Genomic DNA, 26,920 nt, shown 5'->3' on the forward strand with positions numbered 1-26,920 from the left:
GCAGTCACTGGCCATGGTTAAAAAGGGCTGACATCACTTGGGGAGCTAAGGCAGTCAGCTAACCATGAGAAAATAAATATTCTGTTCTTCTTCCCTTTTTTGGGAGGCAGTGGGGAGGTAGAGCGTACAGCCCGATCCGGCGGGGAGGTGTGGGAAGCCAGACCGGGCGCCCCCCTTCCGGCTCTTCTCTCTCCTATCTTGTCCCGTTTGTCTTACTTCTCTCGATCACCTTTTCTATCCCTTTGAAGAAGTTAGGCTCCATAAATGCTAAAGAGGTAAATATTATTTCTCAGTTGCAGTAGATAGAAATAGATAGAAAATAAACTGTAGGAAACTAAACAGAAGAAAGAAGGAGAGAAATAACAATTTAACACAAACCACTGACACTCCGGGGCCTGACCAACCCTGGCAGGGCCTCCTTGGATGAGGGTGTCTGGTGATAATGGCCGAAACACCCGATGAATCCAAGGTCCACAACTGATGATGTGTCCCAAATTTAAAATGATAATCTAGATCAGATCTCTAATCCCTAAACCTAACCAAGGAAGGAAAATGGCAGATTAGCCTGGGTAAAAGACCGAAAGTTGAGGCACAACGATGCGTGCTGCTGACAAAGTTTCTGGGCTTTCCTCATAACAGCCGTCCCTCAAGAGTCTCTCCATCTGAAGCAATGCATTATCAGGGACCGTAACATCGAGTCCTTTTACTGAATCTACAGCAAAAAATTAAACTTCAAATCTGTGCGAGCACGCTGCCACGGGAATGTGACATTCACAGACAGACACCCGGATGCCCCCACTGACACGACCGCTGTGGGAAAACCTCCACCCGCCCCACTCCTGCTAAACAGGTGACAATAGATTTAAGAGCGACAGGACTCAGTGCTGCTGAATCTTTCATTTTATTTATTTTTGCTGTGTTTTACTTGCATCTATTTGAAAAAGTGTAAACACAAAACTTTATTTTATGCTGGAATATGCAGAAAATAGGTTTAAATGTTAAACACGTTTCTTCAAGTCAAAGACTGTTGCATATAATTTAATTTTTGCTTGATGCATAAAGTTAAAAGATTAATACTAATAAAACAAATTTTAGAAAGAGACTTTCATTTGATTCAGTTTCATATGATGGATTATGGGCTAAAGGTCTATTTCTTTATTACGTACTGAGCTTGTGTATCATGTTTTTAAAAAGTAACTAAGTAATAAGTAACTAATTACTTTTGAATATAAGTAATCAGTAAAGTAACAAGATTACTTTCTTTGAGAAGTAACCAGTAATTAGTAACTAATTACTATTTTCATGTAACTGGACCAGCGTCTGAGTCATTATTTGAAAAACAGACTCCTTACAGGTCCTCAGCTGACAGCTTCATAATACCGGATTGCAAAGGGACTAAAATACATTGTTGTATAACCCTTGATGTCCCAAAGCCATTTCTTTGATCAGCAGTTGTGCAAATGTACTGTTTATAAAGTTGAGGAAACCTAGAGTCAGCTGAGACTGAAGAAGTCACCTGGATGAGTGACGAATCGTTTCTCACACTGATGAACAGAATCAACTTTTTGGAACTTGGTGTCCCAGCTTTCAGTCTGTACACAGGCTGTTTGAAAAGTTCTTTCTTCAGGTGTTATTGTGAGAGTAAAACTGAAGCCACAAAAATTGATGCTCAACACGCTCAGTTTGCTAAATGGTTCATATCAGGCCAAGAATAACTCTTTATGAGAAATAATAAATCACCTAGTTTCTGCTATACTTGCTTACTTTAGACTCACAAAACTTACAACAGCACTTAATGATTTACAGTGGACTGAGTCACATGTCACACTAGTGAAGTGGAGTGAAAAGAAGGGATTATATCCAACCAAAGCACTGAGGTTTAACAGTGTGTGGCTCCCTCTAGTGGATGTTGTGGAGTATTCTGTTGTCTTTGCTCCAAAGGTTTTTGTACAGAGTTTTGCTGTTTCCTGTCACTGTGGGCTGCAGAGCACAGTAGTACACAGCAGAGTCAGACACTGCAGCAGAGGAGATCGTTATTTGTCTTTGATCATCAACGACTTTAAAAGACACTCTGGAGAATTCTCGCTTCAATAAATCTCCATTTCCCAAATGAGAGATCAGGAACTCTGGTGGGTTTCCAGGATATTGTCGATACCAGAAGAAATAATCATTGACATTAGCTTGTCCAGAGAATCTGTAGGACAGAGTGAGAGTGTTTCCTTCTACAGTGGACTCTTCATCCTTGACTGCAGTGAGTTGATCACAGCTGACACCTAAAGGAAGAGATAAATGTTGTTAAAGACGATGTTAAACTGTGAGCGCCTGTTCCAGTGATTTCTAGCAAACAGATCCTTTAAAGACATTTCTTCTTCCTGCTTTAACCGACCTGTTAGTGTGATCACAAACAAAGGAAACATGAGCCAGTAATGCAGTGACAGCATCTTCCACACACTATCTGTTCTGTATGCTTCACATATTGAATGTATCTGACAGTGGGAGTCCTTTTCTGCTCTGTGACAGTGTTGCTCCTCCTTCAGCCTCTTCCTCCTCCTTCAGCCTCTTCCTCCTCTCATATCTCTGCATGTTCAGTCTTATCTTCATTTAGCTGCAGAAAGTTGCAGCTCATCGGGTCGATTTGGTGAATCTCACATTCAGACAGTTTGTTCATGTTCAAATGTCACCTTCACCTTAATGTGAGCACAATGTCAGAAAAAGGCTTAATAAAGATTATTGTGACCTTTATTTTAGCGCAGTTATGAACTTTATTAATTCATTGATGTGCGGGAGCTCTGGTATATGTTTGTGTATTTTTCATCTTCTATTTGAAGAACAAACTGGGAATTTAAAAGAACATACAGACACGAGAGCGGAATTCAAAGCAACTTTCCTCATCGACAGGAAGCGCTCTGTGTGACAGCAGGCGGAAGTAAACAAGGAAAAGGCGGAAGTGGTTCCGTTTCTTGTGTGTCGCGCGAGCAGCAAGGCTGTTGCGTCTTCAAAGGCTTAATTTAGACTTTATGAGACATTCACACCTGTGCGGACTGAACGTGGAGCAATTTCTGTGCGTTAGGGCGCAATTTATGTGTGTGAGCTGAGTGTGTGAGCTGAGTGTGTGAGCTGCGGCATCAACGATGCCTTCAGTTCAGTATCTGAGAGAGTTCATCAACGAGCGACTAACTGCTGCTGCTGAACAAATATTCTTGGAGTTTGAAAAAACGATCGTCCAGTACGAGGAAGAGATCGACCGTCAGCGCAGACTGCTGGATATCACCTGGAAACCCCAAATCAAGCTGCACAGGACAGGTGAGTGTCCCTCTGAGGGAGGATCCTGATCACAGCTCTGCGGGACGTTTCTGATTGTGAGGACTTTTTGGAGATGTGAGCTAACAAAGAGCAAACAGAGGACAGGACTGCGCTGTGAGGATGAAGTATAAATTTAAGAAAGAGGAAGATGATGAAGTGAAACTGTCTTTGATAGAGCAAATAATGTCAGGTGACCAGATATTCATAATAATAAATGTATTTTAATATTATTTATTTGAAGTGAAGTAGTAGTTATGTAGCAGACATTAGTAAATGTCTCTATGGTTGTCTACACCAGGGGTCTCTAACTCGCGGCCCGGGGGCCACTTGCAGCCCACGTCACCCCTCCTTACTTATATATTGCAATTTGGCCGTTAAAATGACTTTTTGTGTTAGGGAGGATTTGTTTGTTGTTGAGTGCAATGTTAAAATAAGTTCTTTAAAAGCCAAAAATGATTTGATATGAAGGCAATATGAGCAAAGAGTACAAACATGTTGAGGTGTGAGTTCAGGGAGAGAGTCAAAGACGAATGTGTTCTCTTATGTCTGCATTTTTATTTTGTTAAATACAAACAAAATGATAGAAGTGCTGCCACGTGTCTGAACAGGAAGAGAGGACCGATGGGTTTGTTTGGTAGATCAGTGAAGGCTGCAGTTAGTGAAGAGTGGGACAAAGAAATGTGTGTTCATGTTTGCTGTTTTGTCTTGTTGTAGAACAGGCACGTGAGGGAGGGAGGGGGGGGGGGGGGCTAGAGGGGCTTGAGCACCCGCCCCTTTCCTGATGGGTGCCCAAAGTGCCCTTTTGATAAGGCAACTTTTAAAAAAATATGTATATATATTTTTTTTTTATGTGTGTGTGAGTGCGGAGTCCTGTCTGTGCCCCTCAACAATAATATTTAACTATTAATCACAGTTTTGCTAAATAAAAGGATCTGGCTTGCATCAGTCACATGATCACATTTAACCAATGGTCGCCCTCGACGGCAGAACGCGCTGGTTACGAGCCGGGAACGAGCTCACAAAGAGCACGCGCATTTTTTGCGGTCCGGAGCTGTAGGAGAAACACAAGTTAACTCAGAGACACAGACTGATGCGACACAACCAGTAAGTAGGTGTACAGCGTACACTGTAGTGTGTAGCACCCAGGAGTATTAGCTTATTACGTACACGTTGGTAAGCTGTCTTGTTGCAACTGACGAACTGAAACAAACGAGCGTGCTGTGTGTGCAACAGCGCGACAAACATTACCTGTCCTTTTATTAACTGCACAGGTAGTGCTGGTCACAGCTGCTGGCTACCTGTGTAAGGCTGTCATGGGTCTGTAGCTCTGTCACCGTTTTAGGGAACATATTTAGTTTTAAAGTAAGTTTCCGGGCTTTTCCTGCCTTTCTGGAGGGATTATATTTCACTAAAAAACGATCTAATATGCATGTCCACATAATTATGCATTATTATAATTATAATATATTAAAAACACACGCTGTATTTTAAAGAACATACATTAAGAAGCAGATTATATTAGATTTATATTTTAAATAAGACAAAATTTGGATTTTACAGCAGTAAAATGATTGTATCTCTGCAGTTTAAACATGTAATAAGCTTTGCCCTGCACAGAGTGGATAGTGAAACAAATGGAATCATCATAAATACATTATTTCATATTTATTACTTCCCCCTCCTCATTGCTTTATTATTGTAGCTCTAGTAATAAATAATAATGTAAGGATGCCCATAGTATATACAGTATTCTGAAGAAGGTCTAAAATGTCACTGTGTGTGCATGTGTGTGTTTTATGTATATGGATTATTTTAAATTATTACTCATGATATAACATTGTCCAGACATGGCTGGTAAGGACATGAGGAGGAAACAGCAGGAGCTGTGTGAGGCTACTAAAGGCAGGGCTATAACATTTTTCTGTCATCATTTTATTATAGATTAAGTGCAGGAGTTGTTAGGTGTGGATAATTAGATTATAGTTTATTGCAATAGCAAGTTGTGCCTTGTTCTCAGATAGACAGCAAGTGGAGAGTGATATATGAAATGATGGAAGGAAGAAGAGAAGCAAAGAGTGATTCACAGGCAGAGCCTAAATTATTTCTCACAGTTTTTTGTTGCCTTATGGTTCCAAGCGCTGTCACCAATCTTTGCATTTTGTTATTATCTCATGACACTTGTTTAATCAGCTACCATCTCTCCTGTGGACTTTTTAATGTCTACAGTCTCAGATCAACACAGCCCTGCCCTTCCCATATTAGATTCTTGATGAATGTGTGTTGTTGTTATTCAGCCTGGTTCAATGTGCCCCTTTTTAACTTTGAGCACCCGCCCCTTTAAACCTCTCTGCACGGCCCTGTTGTAGAATATTTGAAATTTTAAAAACAAACATTTTCAGAAATATTTGTGGCTGTTTGTTTGTTTGTTTGTTTTTGTACTACTTGATCACTAAAGTTGCCCTCCAATGAGATGACAGTGCCAGCAGTGGCCCACAGCTCGTTTAAGTTTGAGACCCCTGGTCTACAGTGTGCAGCATTAAACATGACAGAAAATCTGATAAATAAATAAATTTTTTTAATATAAGGAAATATCTTAGTAAGCAGTCTCTGTTGAAGTAAAAAATGGACTTTTTTGCTGTCACCACAGTTTCCAGTGGAAGTAGCTGATATAGTCATGTATCGTGTGCCATGTCCTGATCCAGAATGGCGGCTACATCACTGCATTAGCTATAAACACCTGTGAAGTGCCCCCCCTGGGAGGGTTAGGGTTAGCAGCATCAGTCTCATGAAATCAGCTAATCCAGGTACATGTGTGTGGTTTATCAGGTGTGTTACACAGGAGGAGGACAGGGGAGCACACGTGCTTTTCTGTAAACTCAGTTAGTGCAGTAACATTCATCCATCCCTCCACTGTCATGAACTATACTCACTCTACGTTCGTGAATTCATGATTTTGACTAAAAACAATACTAGCTTTACCTCATGCCATTTTCTTTAGGCTACATTTTTCAGTGTTTGCTCCCTTGAATATACCACCAGAGAAAAGTGAAGGTTGATTGTACCACATAATATCGATTATATGCTATCATAGCGAGAAAAACAGTTTTCACCTCCCTTGATTACAGGTACCTGAAAGAGTTTGAGTTTGTGTCACAGTAGGGTAACACCTTGATACAAGTCACCAGAAACTATTTTAAGCCGCTGGCAGGGAGACACGTCTGGCTTCTATCGGCCTACTTTTGAGTAGGCAGGCTAGCTCAGGCTCCTTCCCCATTGTCACCGCAGAGAGGTGACATTCCATGTCCCAATTGCCAGTCTTGGTAGCCAGGGATCGGTCCACCAGGGCTTCCGCTCCGCTCCGCTCCTAGAGGTTGGGTTCCTTACACCGCCTCCTGCAGGTGGTGGGCCTGCAGGACGATGGGCCTGTGTCCCGTTTTCAGGCTGGGCCCCATGGACTAAGGCCCGGTCACCAGACGCTTGCCCATGAACACCCTTCCCCATGCCTGGCTCCAGGGCAGGGCTCTGGTAACCCTATCCAAGGAAGGGTGAACTGTTCCCTTGATCTTACACTCAAATCAAATCAAATCAAATCACTTTTATTGTCACATCACATGTGCAGGCACACTGGCACAGCACATGCGAGTGAAATTCTTGTGTGCGAGCCCCACAAGCAACAGAGATGTGCAAACACAACAACACAAACGAGCAAAATACAAGAATGGCCAACCTGAAACTAATAAATATATGTACAATATATAATAGTGTATGCATTTCTGGATGTGTATACTAAATATTTTCCTACGTGTGTGTGTGTGTGTGTGTGTGTGTGTGTGTGTGTATACACATTTTTACAAATTAAATAGTAAAAAAAATAAAATAAAATAATAATAATAATAATAAAATATATTGTATTGTGTTGTATTGTATCTTTATTTGTTTCAGACATATAAAACAAAAAACAATATATACACACTACATATATTTTCATTTACAGATACGAATATATATGTAGATATACACACACACACACGTATGTGTTCAGATAAACAAAAAATATATAATGAAATAAAACAAAATCGTCTGACATAATGTAACAATGTTTGGTCTGAAAAGGAGTAGGAATAAAATATACAGAGTTGAATATGTGCAAAACAGTGGCATTTATATACAGTGTGGAGTGCATAATGTTGAAGTTCCAGTAGTGAAGCTGAGGTGTCTATGACGTGTTCAGCAGTCTGATGGCCTGGTGGAAGAAGCTGTCTCTCAGTCTGCTGGTACGGGACCGGATGCTGCAGAACCTCCTTCCTGATGGAAGCAGTCTGAACAGTTTATGGCTGGGGTGACTGGAGTCCTTGATGATCCTCCCCGCTTTCCTCAGGCAGCGCTTCCTGTAGATGTCTTGGAGGGAGGGAAGCTCACCTCCAATTATCCGTTCAGAGCACCGCACTACTCTCTGGAGAGCTTTGCAGTTGTAGGCGGTGCTGTTGCCATACCAGGTGGTGATGCATCCAGTGAGGATGCTCTCAATGGCACAGTGATAGAAGGTCCTGAGGATGCGGGGGCTCATGCCGAATCTTTTCAGTCTCCTGAGAAAGAAGAGGCGCTGCTGCGCCTTCTTCACTGTTTTGTTTGTGTGTACTGACCACGTAAGATCCTCAGCCAGATGTACTCCAAGGAACCGGAAGCTGCTCACTCTCTCCACAGCAGCGCCGTTGATGGTGATGGGGGTGTGTACTTCTCTGCACCTCCGGAAGTCCACTATCAACTCCTTTGTCTTTGCGACGTTGAGGGTGAGATGGTTGTCTTGACACCAGTGGGTCAGGGCGCTGACCTCCTCCCTGTAAGCCGTCTCATCACCGTTGGTGATAAGACCCACCACTGTAGTGTCGTCCGCAAACTTCACAATGATGTTGGAGCTGTTAGTGGCTGTGCAGTCGTAGGTGTAGAGTGAGTACAGGAGAGGGCACAGTACACACCCCTGTGGAGCACCAGTGTGGTATTCATAGGGGTCTTCTGAATCTCTCTTTGTCTAGTCCCTTACCCTGGACCAATTTGCCACATGAGACCCTTCCAGGGGGGAAAAGCCCCCAGACAACACAACACACAAACCCCTCCACCACGATAAGGTAGCGATTTGCAGCACTGACAACAAGTGGAAACCTTTTGTGCATTTCAGAGAATCATGTTCAGTTCACTTTTGTTTTTGTTGTCTCCTTTAGTCCCTCCAGACATCCCGCAGCAGCCTGTCTGTAAGGAGGAGGAGGTTCTCATTGAGCTGCAGCTCTGTGACCAGGAGAGGAGCTCCAGCCTGGGCCAGGAAGAGCCAGAACCTCCACAGATTAAAGAGGAACAGGAGGAACTCTGCAGGAGTGAGGAGGGAGAGGAGCTTGGATTGAAGGAGGAGACTGATACCTTAATGGTGCCTGCTGCTAACGAGGAAAGAGACCACAGTGAATCAGAAGGAGGCTCTGCTGTAGCTGAGAGCCAGGATCAGGAAGAAAGCAGGAGTGCAGATCCAGGATCAACTGGAAATAAAAATGAAAGTCAAGAATTTCCTCCCAGATCAGGGAGTCAGTATAATTTTGACACAGCTAAAAAGTTTTTAAAATGTGACGTTTGTGGAAAATGCTTTAAAGATAATTATGAAATGAAACGACATTACAGAATCCACACAGGTGAGAAACCGTATTCTTGTGAAATGTGTGGGCATCGTTTTAGTCAGAAGAGTACTTTGACTGTCCACATGAGAATCCACACAAGTGAGAAGCCGTATCCATGTCAAACATGTGGAAAAATGTTTACACGCAGTAGTCGTTTGCTGGAGCACGTAAGATCTCACACAGGAGAGAAACCATATCCTTGTAAAATGTGCGGGAAAATGTTCACACGTAGTAGTTACCTGTCGGTGCACATAAGAATGCACACAGGAGAGAAACCACATCATTGTAAAACATGTGGGGAAATGTTCACCTATAGTAGTCAGCTCTTGCGCCACATGAAAACTCACACAGCTGAGAAGTCTTAGAGTATGTTGGAACTAGAGATGCACGCACTAAATTATTTTTTGGCCATTTCAGATTTTTCTCTGGGTGTCCTGCTGGTACTGATTTTTGATAATTGATGTTTAACTTTGACCATATAGAAACACCAATCACCAATGGTTTTCTCTGAACTCTGGATAGATTCGATAGATGAAGCTGATTTGTTAGGTTTGTAGCTACAAATGTTTTATGTGGGTCCAAACTGAGATATTATGGTACATAGTGGGGGATAAATAACTGACAGTTGTTACTTTATTAGTGTCTTATGGTGTGAAATAACATGTATGAGCTGTTTGGTTTTAAATAAATGGCAGATGTTGAAGCTATTATATATTTGTATATTTTTATTGCTCTATTTGTTTCACTGCTGTTTTTCATTTCATTGGGGGGGGTGATTAAAAAGTCAAGATAGAATATGGAAATCTCAGGTTGTATAGATAGGGTAAGCAGGTATAGGACCAGCATGCACTGGTTGTTTGTTTGTTTGTTTGTTTTTTTAAATACCTGCACAGGAGGGGCAGCAAAGAGAAAAAGTCTGCATGAAGGGATGAGGTCACTCAAGACCTCACTCCTGTACCTGCAGAGGTGTTAGGAGACCTCTGCTCTCTGAGCCAAGTAGCCACATGAGGCCACAGCCTGAGGGAAAGATCGTTTTCCTTCTTCCTTGGATCCTCTCAGAGCTGAGGACAGCTGCCTTTGAGCTCATCTGTTATCCAACCAAGCTTCATGAGGCTCACGGTGGTTGTAAGTAGTGCAGGATAAGATAAACTAGGGGTAAATGGAAATAATGGTGGGCTTGGTGATAAAGATGATAAAGATAATTATCGCAAAATAACATATCATGATAAAAATATGACATTGTTAATTTAAATTTTTTAGAAATACTGACAGAAACTGACATGAATGACTCGAATATTCCAGCCCACAGTTATTCAACACCAGTAATTATACCGTACCACCACATAGGAGAAATAACATCAACAAAAATATCACAAATCCTTGTGTCAAAGTCAATTAATGTAAATATTTAAAGAACAAAAGCTTGAGTCCCAGATGTGTTTGGAATAAGAATAGGTCTATATCAATACAAAAGTCAGCGTCTCCAACAAGGGCAAAGGTCAAAGCAGCTCCTCATAGCTCCTTTTGTTCTTGAAGAAGACATCTTTGCGATGAGCCTATCGAGATAATCCTTGTGTTAATGTATAGCCACTATACAAGCCATCTGCTGTCAGGAAGTATGTCTTTCAGTCAGCTATGAGTACCGAGGCACTTAGTCATGATGATAACATCTCCAGGAGCGATGCTTTTTTTGGTTCTCTGACAATTCTGACTGTCCTGAAGTTGAGGCAGATACTTCTGAAACCAGTGCTTCCAGAACAGGTCAGACATGTACTGCTCTTGTTCCCATCAGCACTGACCTCCGTCTTTCTGAAACACCCCTGTGCTACAGAGGTTTAGACGAGGGGTATCAAACTCATTTTACACCACATGACACATACAGCCCACTTTGATGTTAAGTAGGCAAGACTGGTGAATTTTTCTGTCAGTGTAAATAAGTTACATGAAGAACTGTGAGAAATACAACGACAGAAGAAGTTCTGGGAGCTCATTGCCCAAACTGTCCAGTTTTTTTTAACTGTAGTTGTAAAAAATCTAAAACTTCTATAGCAGAAAGTGAAAAAGATCAACTTTTCTGTTTCTCACAAAGTCACAGAGGTTTTGTTAGAGACACAGCTGAGCACTTTGTAGTTTGGCATCATTTGTGAAAGCTGAAATTTCTTCTGTATTGAAAAGCAAAAATGAGGCTTTCTTGTCAGAAGCCATTTTGGGGAATAAACAAAAACAGCGGCCGACAGCAGCATACACAACGGTAGACTGGTGTGTAATAAGCAAGCACATAATGCAGAAAACAGAGATTTTTGATGGTCTCAAAGCAGAAAGAGGGAGAGAGATGTGCAGGAATCATGGTGGAAGCAAAACAGCCAAAGAAAGAGTGAATTCATGAAAATGTTTTTCAAACGTGAGGTGTAGTTTTGGTCTTCTTTCATGCTGGTTCAGTGAATGTTGGTCTAATCATCGGAATCTGCATTTCCAGTGAGATGTCTACTTTCATCACGGGCGGCGTGTTCGTGTTCCTGCTGCCGGGTGAACGATCAGCTCATTATGTTTACATCTCTTTGTTGAATCTGTTTACCTGCTCTTTAATCGTTTGCTGTTTTGGCTGTTTGGTGGTCGTTGAAACTGTTTTAAGAGCTTTTAGCTGAGATTCTAACGTTTCCGTGGATACCACACATGTCTTTGTATAAACAACACATCTGGTGGTACATCCTGTTCAACCACATGTTCTCTCGCTCTGCTCCTGTACTGGGGGCATTAATTGTTTGTTGCTAGATTTCTTTGTGTGGTATGAATGGCCATAAGTTTGTATCAATAGGAAAAACTGTAACACTTATGAACAGTCCAAAAAATGTCTGCTTGTGCTTGTTTGTGGTGAGCAGGTTAAGAATTCAAACAGGTTAAGAATTATAAGTTATATTTATAAATGGCTTCAAGTGCACAATTAGGACTGTGAGACTCATTTAGACACTCAAACACTGAGCAAGCTGAGCTTTGACACCCCTGATTTAGACATGAGATGTAACGGAGTCACATCTACATCCAGGGTTGTGTTTTAAGCATGAAATTCACACCCTGATGGCAACATATTGCACTAAGCATGAGATGGTCTTCCTGGTTGGACTTTTAGCCTCATGTGAGAGATTTTACCTTAAAGAGATAAACCTCTGTTACTCTGTTTATTTTGCTTCTGCTGCATTTCTGCATGTCCTCATCCACTAAATATAAAATAGTGTAAATGAGCAGCTTTTGATGTTTGACAGTTTTTATTGTGTCTGAACGTTCCTGCAGTTGGTTTGTGGTTGATGTGGATTTGCTGCTCATGTGAATCCTCCCACAGTGTTTCATTAGCAGCTGTAACCACAGTGACTCTGATAAAACAGGAATTAGCAGAATCCATCTGATATGAAGCTGTGCTTTGAATACCACTTCCCTCCTCTTTGAAGAGTAGTCAGATATCTGTGTTCAGGTTTTTGTACAGCCTCTTCTACACTTTGTATCACTGTGTTTCTAGAGCACAGTAGTAGAGAGCTGTGTCTGCCAGGGTTAGGGCTGCTATGGTCAGATTAGTTGATGTAGAAGATGTTTCTGAGTCATATCGTTTATCAGGAATATACTTTAGATGACTGTCTGATCTTGCTCCTTTCCACAATATACACTGAGGAGCCTGAAGGTCAGAATGATGTCTGTACCAGTGAAGTAAAGCACCACCTGCATTTGTCTCATAGTCACATGTGAGTTTGACAGATTCTCCTTCTGTTTTAGTGACTTCAGGTTGTTGAGGAGTGATTGAGTCTCCAGCTGTTAGTCCTGGAAAAAGAAAGAAGAAAAGTAGTGAAATGCAGTCTGTATATCTGCTTAATGCAGCAGCTTCAACTAAACTTTAATCCCTGTTCTTAAACTCACCTATAATGTGAGATAGAAGCAAAAAGAGGTGCAGCAACATGTCTTTGGAGTTATTAAAGCCAGACAGACAGCACATGAACAATGTTCTTCCACTGCAGCACAATGACCAACAAATAATGTCATTGGATGAGCTCAACTTCAGTGGGCGGGGCCAGTTTAATAGCTCAGCCAATCAAATAATTCTGTGCTTCCACAGCAGCTCTGTCTCTGTCTCTGATCTTTACTGCTTCATTTCTCTGTTGTCTTTGTCATCAGTCCAATGACACAAGAATCAGAGGTTTAACAGTGTGTGGCTCCCTCTAGTGGATGTTGTGGAGTATTCTGTTGTCTTTGCTCCAAAGGTTTTTGTACAGAGTTTTGCTGTTTCCTGTCACTGTGGGCTGCAGAGCACAGTAGTACACAGCAGAGTCAGACAGCTGAAGCTTCTGGATCTTCAGAGGAGCTGACTTTTGCTTCTCATTGATTTTTGCATCAAATCTGTTGTTGTTGAATTCTTCAGCTTTAACTGTTGTTTCTGAGACACATTTGAGCATATACTTTGGGTAACTATTTACTTCTTGCTTGTACCAGATCAGTGTAGCTGCATAACTGGTCTCATATCTACAGTCAAGTGTAACTGTGTCTCCTTCAGCAGCAATGACATCTCCTTGTTCCTGGATCACTTTGTCTTCTCCTTTACACTCTGAGGAAGAACAGAACATGCAGAGGAAGAGATGGATCAATAAACATGATTAAAAACTCACCATTAATCAGACTCACACATTTATTTAAGCAGAGGAAACATGTTGATGTTTGTATCTCACCAAAGAAAAGAGCAGCAAGAATAATCCACAGCCAATGTTCCATCTGTACAACAAGGTTTAAATCAACAGGAGAAACTAGCTGATGTTCAACATTCAGTCTGAGAATTGTTCTCTTCACAGCAGCACTTATTATTGACACAATGGTTGAACACAGTGCAGAAGGAGAGCCCCGCCTACTGGATGATGTCGCCCTCTGTCTCCTCTTTGAGTCTGACTTCTCTCACTTCCTCTTCCTCCTGGTTCACAGACTGCTAGCAGCATTTGAATCACTGTGAGGAGGGAGGATGGAGCACTTTGCACTGTGTGCAAGGACAACGACCCGCAGTGTCGTGGTTCACACAAGGATGAGACATGTCATCTGACACAATTTGTCAGACGACACGTAATATTTAAATCAAGAGAATTACTAAAATTGAAGAGAATAACGTTAACACTAATGAGCGATATTTATCTGTATGACAGAATGGAGCACCAGATATTCAGATTTAATATACAAGATGCAAAATATTTCAAATTTAAATATCACAAAAATAAATTTGCAAATTTCAATACTAATGATTAACAAATACTTTAACGAATAATTTATTCTTATTAAGACTTGTGGTAAAATGTTTTCTAGCCAATCAGTACTTAGAAAGCATACAAAGATCCACACAGGTGAGAAGCCATATTCCTGTAAATCATGTGGGAAAAACTTTCGTCGAAACTATCATTTGACCATCCACATGAGAACTCACACAGGTTAGAAACCGTATCAATGTCAAACATGTAGTGAAAAGTTTTGTGCATCTTCTTCACTTAAAGATCACGCACGGCTCCACTCAGGTGAGAAGCCGTACTCTTGCAAAACATGCGGGAAAAGTTTTTGTTGCCGTAATCATTTGGTTCTCCACATGTGTGAAGCGACATCTTTGTAACACTTGTGGGGAAAGTTTTCATCACAGGAGTATTCTGATGGAGCACATGAAAATCCACATGGGTGAGATGTCACACGTCTGTAACATCTGCGGGAAAAGATTTTTAAATATAACAGGACTTAAAAAACACAAAAATCCACCCAGGTAAACAGCTGTATTCCTGCAAAACATACGGGAAAAGCTTTAATCAAAATTCTGATTTGACTAGCCACATGAGAATTCACACAGGTGAAAAGGTGTAACCGAAAAATATCTTTAGAAAAAGCAACACCTTTGAAGCCAAGTTTAACGCAAACATTAATTCATGATGGTTCAAAAGTAGAGGCTTGGCTTGAAATCATCTTCTGACCTCTCCAATGATTGTTTGACTCTTACATGTAAGGCTTTTATATTATTCAGTGAAAATATGATTAATCTTATTTTGGATTTGATGGCAACAGCACGTCTCAAAAGCTGGGTCAGGTCTCCACTGTGCAGCGTCCGTGACCTGAAAAGAGGAGTGTTGTCCCATTCTGGTCTGATAGAGGGTTCTAGCTGCTCAGCAGTCCTGGGTCTTCTTTGGTGTATTTTTGTTTCATGATGATCCAGATGTTTCAGCTGGTGAAAGGTCTGGGTCAGTTCAACACCCAGATGTTTCTGCTATGAAGCTGTGCTGTTAGAATAGATGCAGTGTGCAGTTTAGCGTCGTCCTGCTAAAATATGAAGACCTCTGAAAAAGTCGTCTGGGTAGAGAATATGTCACCTGTAAGCACCTTTCAGTGTTGATGGTGCCTTTCCAGATGTGCCAGCTGCCAGATCCACAGGCACTGATTTATACCCAGTCTTGTTCCTGACTGGTGGCCAATTAACCTCATTAGTTGCCAAATGTTCCTCCAACTGTTTCTTTCAGTACAACGTACTCTTCCAGCTTTTTGCTGCCCAATCCTGAGATGTGTCGCTACCATTCAATTCAAAATAAGTTCAATTCAAAATTTGGAAAAATATTTTTTCAGAAAAAAAACTGACTTTAAAAATGTTTTTCTGTTTTGTTGTGAATAAAATACGGACTTATGAGATTTGCATGTTGTTTTTGTTGAAATTTTACACAAAGTCTGAGCCTTTTTGGAGTTTGGATAACGTACAACCCAGCTTTGGTTTGTAGTTCTGCTAAAGAACGGCATTGAATTGTTGAGTTGATGGTGTGATCCTAGTTTTCTATTCTGGAAAAATAAAAGTTAATACCTTTATTGTCATGGTAAGACTTTCTTTTTGGCTTCGACAGCAGCTCTGTCTCTGTCTCTGATCTTTACTGCTTCATTTCTCTGTTGTCTTTGTCATCAGTCACACAAGAATCAGAGGTTTAACAGTGTGTGGCTCCCTCTAGTGGATGTTGTGGAGTATTCTGTTGTCTTTGCTCCAAAGGTTTTTGTACAGAGTTTTGCTGTTTCCTGTCACTGTGGGCCTCACAGCACAGTAGTACACAGCAGAGTCTGTCACTGCAGCAGAGGAGATCTGAAGAGTCATCAGTGTTTTATCTCCACTCACATTAAAAGTGATTCCAGGGACTGGATCTGATATTTTCCTTCCTGTTCCTGTGTGAGAGATCAGGAACTCTGGTGGTTTTCCTGGATGTTGCTGATACCAGTAGAAATAATCACTCCCAGTTGCTTCCTTGGAGTATTTGTAGGAGAGAGTAACAGTGCTGCGTTCTACACTGAACTCTTCTTTGTTGGTTGGAGTGAGATCTTGACAGCAAACAGCTAAAATGAGAGAAATATGCTTTATACGAATTATAAATATTGAAATATATTTATGAATCACTGGAATGAAAAGCATTTTTAAATGTACAGATATTAGCGTACCTGTTAGAATCATTATAATCAGCAGAGGATGTGTGGAGCAGCTGAACGACAGCATGTTGAATAAAGAGGGTTTGTGTGGTCTGTATGATGAACTCTGTGTACTGTGGAGTTTTTCTGTTCTGTACTTCACCTCAGCTCCTCCCACAGTCTGTGTCTCCTCTTGGTCTTTATTTCAGGTTCCTGTTACGCTTCCTCAGAATGAAATTCAAAGATCCTGACAGCATGTTAGATAGGTGGCTGCTCAGAACAAGGTGCAGCATGTGAAAGGAAACTTCTGCCTTTGGCATTTTTACAGAGATTTGGAGTTCAGCTTGTGTGGGAATGTTTCTGATTCTTCTCTGAAAGTCTGAAGTTCATGTTCATCAGGTTGAACTGCCAGCGTGCTTCTGTCATCAGATTGCAATAACGTGTACTCTTGGTATCCAACACTTGTCTTTTCTACAGGACGATGCTTACATCACAGCATATGGATGTGACAGTTTAACCGTAAAGAGATAAACCTCTGTCACTCTGTTTATTTTGCTTCAGGTGCATTTTTGCACCTTCTAACTAATGAAATCTATAAATAATGTTCGTTGTTATAAGTTGTCAGTACATTAAAATTCAGCAGGTGTTGCAACAGTTACTCGCCTTGAGGTGACTTTTGTTGTGATTTGGCGCTATATAAATAAAATTGAATTGAATTGAACTTTGTTTCTTCATGTCTGAACGTTCCTGCAGTTGGTTTGTGGTTGATGTGGATTTGCTGCTCATGTGAATCCTCCCACAGTGTTTCATTAGCAGCTGTAACCACAGTGACTCTGATAAAACAGGAATTAGCAGAATCCATCTGATATGAAGCTGTGCTTTGAATACCACTTCCCTCCTCTTTGAAGAGTAGTCAGATATCTGTGTTCAGGTTTTTGTACAGCCTCTTCTACACTTTGTATCACTGTGTTTCTAGAGCACAGTAGTAGAGAGCTGTGTCTGCCAGGGTTAGGGCTGCTATGGTCAGATTAGTTGATGTAGGTGATGTTTCTGAGTCATATCGATTATCAGGAATATACTGAGTTGTGTCCCCCTTTGCCCCTTTCCAGAGTATGAACTGAGGAGCCTGAAGGTCAGAATGATGTCTGTACCAGAAAAGCCAAGGAGTATCATCACTCGTCTCATAGCTACATAAGATAAGATAAGATAAGATAAGATAGAACTTTATTAATCCCTCGGGTGGGTTCCTCTGGGAAATTCGATTTCCAAAAAAGCACAGCACCGACAGAAGTTACAGAGTTATACACACACACATATATATAAATACAGAGACAATATAAATAAAATATACGAAGGGGATAAATAGAATAAATAGGAATAAAAAATAAAAATACAAGTGAATTGCACATTTCAAGTATTGAGTCTATTGCACTGTTGACTATTTACAAAAGTATTGCACAAGGTATTGTACAGTGAGGTGAAGAGGCACTACAGCTTAGTTGTTCCCCCCTCCTTTGTCCTCCTGTTTCCCCTCCCTCTCCCCTCCAGAGAGGAGTTAAACAGTCTGATGGCGTGTGGGACAAAGGAGTTTTTAAGTCTGTTAGTTCTTGTCTTTGGGAGAAGCAACCTGTCACTGAACAGACTCTTCTGGTTGTTAATGGCCGTGTGCAGAGGATGTCTGGCATTGTCCATAATGTCCATCAGTTTCTTTAATGTCCTTTTCTCTGCCACTGTCACCAGAGTGTCTAGCTTCATGCCGACCACAGAGCTAGCCCTCCTGATCAGTTTCTCCAGCCTGGATGAGTCCCTCTTTGCTGTGCTGCTCCCCCAGCACACCACAGCATAGAAAAGTACTCCAGCAACCACTGACTGGTAAAACATCCTCAGGAGCTTCCTGCAGATGTTAAAAGACCTCAGCCTCCTGAGGAAGTACAGTCGGCTTTGGGCTTTTTTATACAGGTGCTCTGTGTTGCATGACCAGTCCAGTTTATTGTCCACCCACAGCCCGAGGTACTTGTACTTGTTGACCACCTCCACCTCCTCCCCCTCTATCTGAACCGGCAGTGGACCTTCTCTGGACCTCCCGAAGTCCACAACCAGTTCCTTAGTCTTTGAGGTGTTGAGTTGCAGGTGGTTTGTGTGACTCCATGCGACAAAGTTCCTCACCAGACTTCTGTACTCCTCTTCCTGATCATCCCAGATACACCCCATGATGGCTGTGTCGTCTGCAAACTTCTGAATGTGGCATAATTCAGAGTTGTAGCAGAAGTCAGAGGTGTACAGGGTGAAGAGAAGAGGGGACAGCACAGTTCCCTGTGGTGCTCCTGTGCTGCTGACCACAGTGTCAGACGTGATGTCCTTCAGCCTGACGTACTGTGGTCTGTCGGTGAGGTAGTCGGAGATCCAAGCCACCAGGCAGGGGTCCACCTCCATCCTGTTCAGTTTTTCCTGAAGCATACAGGGCCGGATGGTATTAAAGGCACTGGAAAAGTCAAGAAACAGGATCCTGACCGTGCCTTTTCCCCCATCCAGGTGTGAGTGGGCTCTGTGTAGGAGGTACAGGATGGCATCCTCCACTCCGACACCTGCCTTGTATGCAAACTGTAGTGGGTCCTGGGCATGTTGTACCTGTGGTCGGAGGAGGTTGAGGAAGAGCCGCTCTAGAGTCTTCATAAGATGTGACGTCAGTGCCACCGGTCGGAAGTCATTCAGCTCATTGGGCCGGTTCTTTTTGGGGACTGGGACGATGCAGGATGTCTTCCATAGGGCGGGCACTCTCCCCAGTCGCAGACTGAGGTTGAAGACTCATGTGAGTTTGACAGATTCTCCTTCTGTTTCAGTGACTTCAGGTTGTTGAGGAGTGATTGAGTCTCCAGCTGTTAGTCCTGGAAAAAGAAAGAAGAAAAGTAGTGAAATGCAGTCTGTATATCTGCTTAATGCAGCAGCTTCAACTAAACTTTAATCCCTGTTCTTAAACTCACCTATAATGTGAGATAGAAGCAAAAAGAGGTGCAGCAACATGTCTTTGGAGTTATTAAAGCCAGACAGACAGCACATGAACAATGTTCTTCCACTGCAGCACAATGACCAACAAATAATGTCATTGGATGAGCTCAACTTCAGTGGGTGGGGACAGTTTAATAGCTCAGCCAATCAAACAGTTTTGTGCTTCCACAGCAGCTCTGTCTCTGTCTCTGATCTTTACTGCTTCATTTCTCTGTTGTCTTTGTCATCAGTCCAATGACACAAGAATCAGAGGTTTAACAGTGTGTGGCTCCCTCTAGTGGATGTTGTGGAGTATTCTGTTGTCTTTGCTCCAAAGGTTTTTGTACAGAGTTTTGCTGTTTCCTGTCACTGTGGGCTGCAGAGCACAGTAGTACACAGCAGAGTCAGACACTGCAGCAGAGGAGATCTGAAGGTCCAGACGGTTTTTTCCAGACAGTTTTGTGGAGAATCTTGCAGCTGATTTCAGAAACTCTGACGGTCTTGAATTGTTCGTCCCTGATATGAGGATCAGGAACTCTGGAGGTTTTCCTGGATATTGTCGATACCAGAAGAAATAATCATTAATTATAATATCTCTGGATAATCTGTAGGACAGAGTGAGAGTGTTTCCTTCTACAGTGGACTCTTTATCCTTGACTGCAGTGAGTTGATCACAGCTGACACCTAAAGGAAGAGATAAATGTTGTTAAAGACGATGTTAAACTGTGAGCGCCTGTTCCAGTGATTTCTAGCAAACAGATCCTTTAAAGACATTTCTTCTTCCTGCTTTAACCGACCTGTTAGTGTGATCACAAACAAAGGAAACATGAGCCAGTAATGCAGTGACAGCATCTTCCACACACTATCTGTTCTGTATGCTTCACATATTGAATGTATCTGACAGTGGGAGTCCTTTTCTGCTCTGTGACAGTGTTGCTCCTCCTTCAGCCTCTTCCTCCTCTCATATCTCTGCATGTTCAGTCTTATCTTCATTTAGCTGCAGAAAGTTGCAGCTCATTGAGTTGTGTTGTGACTTGTGCACTGAGACAGAGAGGGCAGCATTTAAAGCATTCAACAGAAAACCCTTCACCAAACTTTCAATCTTGCATTTTTTTAAACATTTGTCCTGAAGCTCTCAGTGTGGCTGTTGTTCTTAAAATGTCCTTCAGCTTTAATACATTAAAACATTTTATTTAGAGACATCCTGAAAATAAGAACATTACAAACATTTCCTAAACTTTGTCTGAACCCGTCGGAAGGCTGACAGTCAGTACTGATTTTCAACCTTGTCTTTTGTACAGAGCATTTTTCAGAATCTTTTACTAACATGAGGTGAAACATTTCGAGCTTTATAGCGTCAGTTTGGATGAGAATCCACAGTCTCGATTTAACAGAATACCACCTACACTAGACTGATCAATGTGTGGTCGTAAGTAAAGCCTCGATTGTGAAGTCCATCATCTCAGTCTGCTGTATGAGTCCAGAAAAATCTTCAGCTTTGACAGAAACTGTTGTACACTTTGTTATCGAGCTGCTCTCCAGGCTGATGCGTTCAGTTAGTCTGACTGATGAACTTTATAACCTGTGGATTTAAAAGCGACGCAGACATTGCGGGCTGTACAGGGCGGAACAAAAAGCAACTGTCCTCTGCAGGAAGCTTTATGTGTGACAGCAGGCGGAAGTAAGGAAAGAAAAGCCGGAAGTGTTTGTTTCCTGCGTGAGGAGTGAGCAGGGAGGCTTTTCTGTTGGAAAAGGCTTAATTTAGAGTTCTGCGTTGAATATTTTAAAAATCTGCGACACCGTCTGTGGAAGCTCACACCTGTGCGGCTGAAAGCGGAGTAATATCTCCGAGAAAGAGCGCAATTTAGCGCGGAAGCATACATCGATCGTGAGCTGAGTGTGTGAGCTGCGGCAGCAACGATGCCTTCAGTTCAGTATCTGAGAGAGTTCATCAACGAGCGACTAACTGCTGCTGCTGAACAAATATTCTTGGAGTTTGAAAAAACGATCGTCCAGTACGAGGAAGAGATCGACCGTCAGCGCAGACTGCTGGATATCACCTGGAAACCCCAAATCAAGCTGCACAGGACAGGTGAGTGTCCCTCTGAGGGAGGATCCTGATCACAGCTCTGCGGGACGTTTCTGATTGTGAGGACTTTTTGATGTGAGCTAACAAAGAGCAAACAGAGGACAGGACTGCGCTGCGCTTTAAAGCTTTGAAGTCAGAATATTTTCCTCTTGAGGATTTTTTAGCTGAGGAATCAGATTTGTATATAAGACCAAGCTAAGAGAGGTCTGAGGATGGATAGTGTGAGAGGCTGCACTCGTGTCACATGTAAAGATGATAGTTTCTTTAAAGTGTAGTTGACTTTATTCACCATACAAGCTTATGATTGTCTCAGGTGTCCCACAGCAGCAGGTCTGTGAGGAGGAGGAGGAGGTTCTCCCTGAGCAGCAGCTCTGGAACCAGGAGAGGAGCTCCAGTGTGGAGCAGGAGGAGCCAGAAGCTCCACAGATTAAAGAGGAACAGGAGGAACTGTGCAGCAGTCAGCAGGGAGAGCAGCTGGGACTGAAGGAGGAGACGGATACCTTCATGGTGACTGCTGCTGCTGAGGAAAGTGGGTACAGTGAACTTGAACCGATGTGGGAGCAGCTCCTCTCTCACAGCTCTGCTGGAGCTGAGAGTCAGCATCAGGAAGGAAGCGGGAGCGCCGACTCAGGATCCACTAGAAATCGAAACATTAGTCACAGCAACAATGCAGATCGCCCTCCTGTGTCATACAGTCAGTGTAACAACAAAACTGGTGAAAAGTCTATAAAATGTGATGTTTGTGGAAAATCTTTTAAGTATACTTCCAGAATGAAGCGACATTATTCGATGCACACAGGTGAGAAGCCGTATTCTTGTGACATATGTGGAAAAGGTTTTTCTCAGATGGATAATTTGACTGTGCACATGAGAATCCACACGGGTGAAAAGCCGTATCCTTGTGTTGCATGTGGGAAGAACTTTACTGTAAGGAGTAATTTGTTGATCCACATGAGAATCCACACAGGCGAGAAGCCGTCTTCCTGTAAAACATGCGGGAAAATGTTCAGGTGTCACAGTCATTTGTGGCGCCACAATAAAATTCACACGTGGCAAAAGTCTTAGAGACAAACTGTCTGTGAAGCCGAGGCTGATAAATATCCATCCGAGGATTCACAGAATCTCAGAGCAGAGCTTCCAGGTTTACAAACCTTCACACTGCTCCATCACTTTATTACATGTCACACGGTGTGAGATCAGTCTAACAACAGATGTGTCAGCCTGCAGAGTCTCGTGGAGGCTTTTAAATGCTCAAGTGAAAACACGGTGAAGGTCTTTTATTTAAATTGTACTTTGGAAAAAGTCAAATTTAAAGGTCTTTTGAATGAAATATTAAGTTTGCTTTTTCTGTGTATGTTTGTACTGTCAGGCAGATTAGATCCCTGAGCTCGGCTCCAGTTAAAGGCCGAAAATCCAGCCTTCATGGGCGTCATGTAACACAGAGCTTTAACAGAGTCTTCTGTATGTATAAAGTCCAAAACCTTTGTGCCTGCTTCACTTTTATCAGATGTTTGCTCTTCTCTCTCACACACACACACACACACACACACACACACACACACACAGGTTGAAAGGTTTAAATATTATTATTATTTCATTGCAGCAATTCTTTTTCAGTTTTATTGATTCAGAATCAGAACTGGAAACTGCATGTGAACTATGTAGAGTACGAGAGGGGGAACTGTGTTTCTAATCGAGATGATAAGAAGTCCGGTTAAAATTATACAAACTGAATTATGTTGAATAAATGTAACTAATAAAGAAACGTTTGCTGCAGAGGGAAGTAGAGAGAGAACACCAGGGTGCGGCTCGTCATCAAATGATTGGATATAATTGGATGATGACATGAGGGAAAAGTGGAGAGGACTATCAAACTCTTTCTGGTTAATGATTGGTCATTATTTCATCTGGATTTTGTTGCAGTGTACTGACTGAAAGATCCAGGATCACACATGTAGGAGCCTAAATGCATGCGCTTCAACATATAAAGAAACATTCCTGAGCTAGAAGCCAATGACATTTAGATGAGGAAGCTCCTGACCATGCACAGAGGGTTTCACCCAAAGCCCAGCACCCTGTGACTGTATGCTACGGTGTTACGGCCCTAGCAGGGCCTCCTCCTGAAGGTGCCTGTGTGGGCGTGTCCCACCACCTCTTCTGCCTGAGGTGCCACCTTTCCCTTTTGTGCAGCTGACTCTCGTCAGTAGTTAAGGAGATTTAAGCCCAGGGAAAGGTGAGCTCTGGGCCAGAGTGCCCTTAGTGTGTTTGCAGCTTGTGAGCTGCACTCTTTTTGACTTACTTTGTGCTTTGACTAACATTTGAGTTTCGTTTGTTTTCTTAAATGGTGATAGCGGCTTGTCTGTCTCTTTTAGTTGAGCTATTTTAATAAAACTCTTTAATTTAACCCTGTTGCCTCCTTGGCTCCTTTTTCTGACCTGGACACTTATTGTTACTTCCCCCTCACCGCCTGGACCCTTTTAGGGGAACGTAACATACGGGAAGAAAGCAGAAACCCAAGAAAAAGGAGCAAGAGGACAAACCATCATGGAAGGACAGGCCCCTGCACGGTATGTACCACCGGCAGATAGAGGAGGTGGCTGATACCCAGAAATCCTACCAGTGGCTGGACTGAAAGACAGCACAGAGGCACTAATCATGGCAGCACAGGAACAAGCTCTGAGCACAAGAGGCTGGGGTCTATCACAGCAGGAGAGACCCCAGGTGCAGGCTGTGTAAAGATGCTTTCTTTTGTCCTCGCTAAATTGCTTTTATAAATGATCCTGTCTGCATTTAAAGTTAAGCTGGTGTACATTACCTTTGATATCATTCAATTAGACTTATCTTCTCATATAAAACAGTGTACAGAATGACAAATGGTTTGTCTCTTTTTTACTGCAAAAGCTGAGTTTTAAAGGTTTTCATATAGGAAATCTTTACAATTTGTACAATACAGAATTTATCATCAACTAGCAACGATGTTTCCTCCTGACTGTTGATGCTGATATAAAGTGTTGGTTTGTGGTTGATGTGGATTTGCTGCTCATGTGAATCCTCCCACAGTGTTTCATTAGCAGCTGTAACCACAGTGACTCTGATAAAACAGGAATTAGCAGAATCCATCTGATATGAAGCTGTGCTTTGAATACCACTTCCCTCCTCTTTGAAGAGTAGTCAGATATCTGTGTTCAGGTTTTTGTACAGCCTCTTCTACACTTTGTATCACTGTGTTTGTAGAGCACAGTAGTAGAGAGCTGTGTCTGCCAGGGTTAGGGCTGCTATGGTCAGATTAGTTGATTTATCTGTTGTTGTGGACTGATATCGATTATCAGGAATATATTGAGTTGTTTCTCGTTTCCCTCCTTTCCAGAGTATAAACTGAGGAGCCTGAAGGTCAGAATCATGTCTGTACCAGTGAAGGCGTGGGTAACTTGCATCTGTCTCATAGCTACATGTGAGTTTGACAGATTCTCCTTCTGTTTTAGTGACTTCAGTATGTTGAGGAGTGATTGAGTCTCCAGCTGTTAGTCCTGGAAAAAGAAAGAAGAAAAGTAGTGAAATGCAGTCTGTATATCTGCTTAATGCAGCAGCTTCAACTAAACTTTAATCCCTGTTCTTAAACTCACCTATAATGTGAGATAGAAGCAAAAAGAGGTGCAGCAACATGTCTTTGGAGTTATTAAAGCCAGACAGACAGCACATGAACAATGTTCTTCCACTGCAGCACAATGACCAACAAATAATGTCATTGGATGAGCTCAACTTCAGTGGGCGGGGCCAGTTTAATAGCTCAGCCAATCAAACAGTTCTGTGCTTCCACAGCAGCTCTGGCTCTGTCTCTGATCTTTACTGCTTCATTTCTCTGTTGTCTTTGTCATCAGTCCAATGACACAAGAATCAGAGGTTTAACAGTGTGTGGCTCCCTCTAGTGGATGTTGTGGAGTATTCTGTTGTCTTTGCTCCAAAGGTTTTTGTACAGAGTTTTGCTGTTTCCTGTCACTGTGGGCTGCAGAGCACAGTAGTACACAGCAGAGTCTGTCACTGCAGCAGAGGAGATCTGAAGGTCCAGACGGTTTTTTCCAGACAGTTTTGTGGAGAATCTTGCAGCTGATTTCAGAAACTCTGACGGTCTTGAATTGTTCGTCCCTGATATGAGGATCAGGAACTCTGGAGGTTTTCCTGGATATTGTCGATACCAGAAGAAATAATCATTAATTATAATATCTCTGGATAATCTGTAGGACAGAGTGAGAGTGTTTCCTTCTACAGTGGACTCTTCATCCTTGACTGCAGTGAGTTGATCACAGCTGACACCTAAAGGAAGAGATAAATGTTGTTAAAGACGATGTTAAACTGTGAGCGCCTGTTCCAGTGATTTCTAGCAAACAGATCCTTTAAAGACATTTCTTCTTCCTGCTTTAACCGACCTGTTAGTGTGATCACAAACAAAGGAAACATGAGCCAGTAATGCAGTGACAGCATCTTCCACACACTATCTGTTCTGTATGCTTCACATATTGAATGTATCTGACAGTGGGAGTCCTTTTCTGCTCTGTGACAGTGTTGCTCCTCCTTCAGCCTCTTCCTCCTCTCATATCACTATATTAGTTTTTTTTTCTTATAAAACTTGATCTAAACCCATCTGAAGGCCTGAAGGTCACTAACAGTCAACATTGATTTCTAGCCTCATCTTTTGTGTGCATTTTTGCATTTTTCCTAACATAAAGTGAAATGTTTTGGAAATGCCTTTTAGCTTTAGTTTTTAAGATCATGGGATAAACCTAAAACACAATCTCCAAAAGAATACTGCCTACAACAGACTGCTCAATGTGTGGTTGTAAATAAAGTTCTCACTTGTAGAACTCAGCATCTCAGTCTGTTGTACGAGTCAATAAACATCTTTAGCTTTGACATAACCGGTTATAGTTGATGTTATTCTGTCAGTCTGGTAAAGTTTCGTGCAGGCTACACTGGTTAGTTTTCAGTGAAATTTACAGTGATGCTCGATGTTTGACTGCTGCAGAGCAGCTGCGGTGTTCATGGTCAATGGTAAATTACACTGAGAGCAGCAGACATCAATTTACATTAAAGATGTTGATGCTGTTTAAATTCACTTTGAATTTACCTGTTTATAACAGGTTGATAGTGTCCAGGGGTCGCAAATCAGCGACAGCTTGTGTAACATCTGTTTCTGCTCCTGGACCTGGGGGAGGATGGATGATTGTAGCTGCTCGATACTCGAATATTCTTTATGGTTTCTTTTGCTTTATGAGGCTCCAGATGTTCTCAGCTAGTAAAACGTCTGGACTGCAGGCTGGCCAGTTCAGCACATGGACTCTACAAGTACGCTGCTGGTTCCACTGAGGCACCACCATTATCTGAGATGCAGGTGTTTGAACTCTGCGCTGATAATGAGCGGGTTGCCCCCCCCCCCCCCCCCCCCCCTTTAGTCTAA

The 26,920-nt window shown here is 42.1% G+C and overlaps 2 protein-coding genes and 1 pseudogene across 3 annotated transcripts in view; 2 read left to right on the forward strand and 1 right to left on the reverse strand.

Annotated features, from left to right (window-relative positions):
• LOC147307576 (uncharacterized) overlaps positions 1-26,920 on the reverse strand; it is a 293,817-nt pseudogene that overhangs the window by 124,128 nt on the left and 142,769 nt on the right. The gene's annotated exons all lie outside the window — the stretch shown is intronic.
• LOC147307582 (uncharacterized) lies at positions 2,939-9,670 on the forward strand. Its single transcript, XM_086271886.1, has 2 exons — positions 2,939-3,303; positions 8,523-9,670. Exons 1-2 carry the CDS (start codon positions 3,132-3,134, stop codon positions 9,326-9,328), a joined length of 978 nt encoding a protein of 325 aa, XP_086128012.1. The 5' UTR covers positions 2,939-3,131; the 3' UTR covers positions 9,329-9,670.
• Positions 20,776-23,866, forward strand: LOC147307583 (uncharacterized). Its single transcript, XM_086271898.1, has 2 exons — positions 20,776-21,471; positions 21,782-23,866. Exons 1-2 carry the CDS (start codon positions 21,300-21,302, stop codon positions 22,531-22,533), a joined length of 924 nt encoding a protein of 307 aa, XP_086128024.1. The 5' UTR covers positions 20,776-21,299; the 3' UTR covers positions 22,534-23,866.

This window comes from Aulonocara sp. 'chitande type north' Nkhata Bay, linkage group LG18, assembly GCF_057382095.1.
Source record: "Aulonocara sp. 'chitande type north' Nkhata Bay isolate Kocher_YH1m ecotype deep benthic linkage group LG18, A_spYH_male_GT1.1, whole genome shotgun sequence".
NCBI classification, from domain to species: domain Eukaryota; kingdom Metazoa; phylum Chordata; class Actinopteri; order Cichliformes; family Cichlidae; genus Aulonocara; species Aulonocara sp. 'chitande type north' Nkhata Bay.

Bases quoted from the DNA above. Each gene is read 5' to 3' on its own strand.
- LOC147307582 (XM_086271886.1), top strand. From the start codon at position 3,132: ATGCCTTCAGTTCAGTATCTGAGAGAGTTCATCAACGAGCGACTAACT. The intron at 3,304-8,522 runs GTGAGTGTCCCT...TGTCTCCTTTAG, and splicing joins AATCAAGCTGCACAGGACAG to TCCCTCCAGACATCCCGCAG.
- LOC147307583 (XM_086271898.1), top strand. From the start codon at position 21,300: ATGCCTTCAGTTCAGTATCTGAGAGAGTTCATCAACGAGCGACTAACT. The intron at 21,472-21,781 runs GTGAGTGTCCCT...TGATTGTCTCAG, and splicing joins AATCAAGCTGCACAGGACAG to GTGTCCCACAGCAGCAGGTC.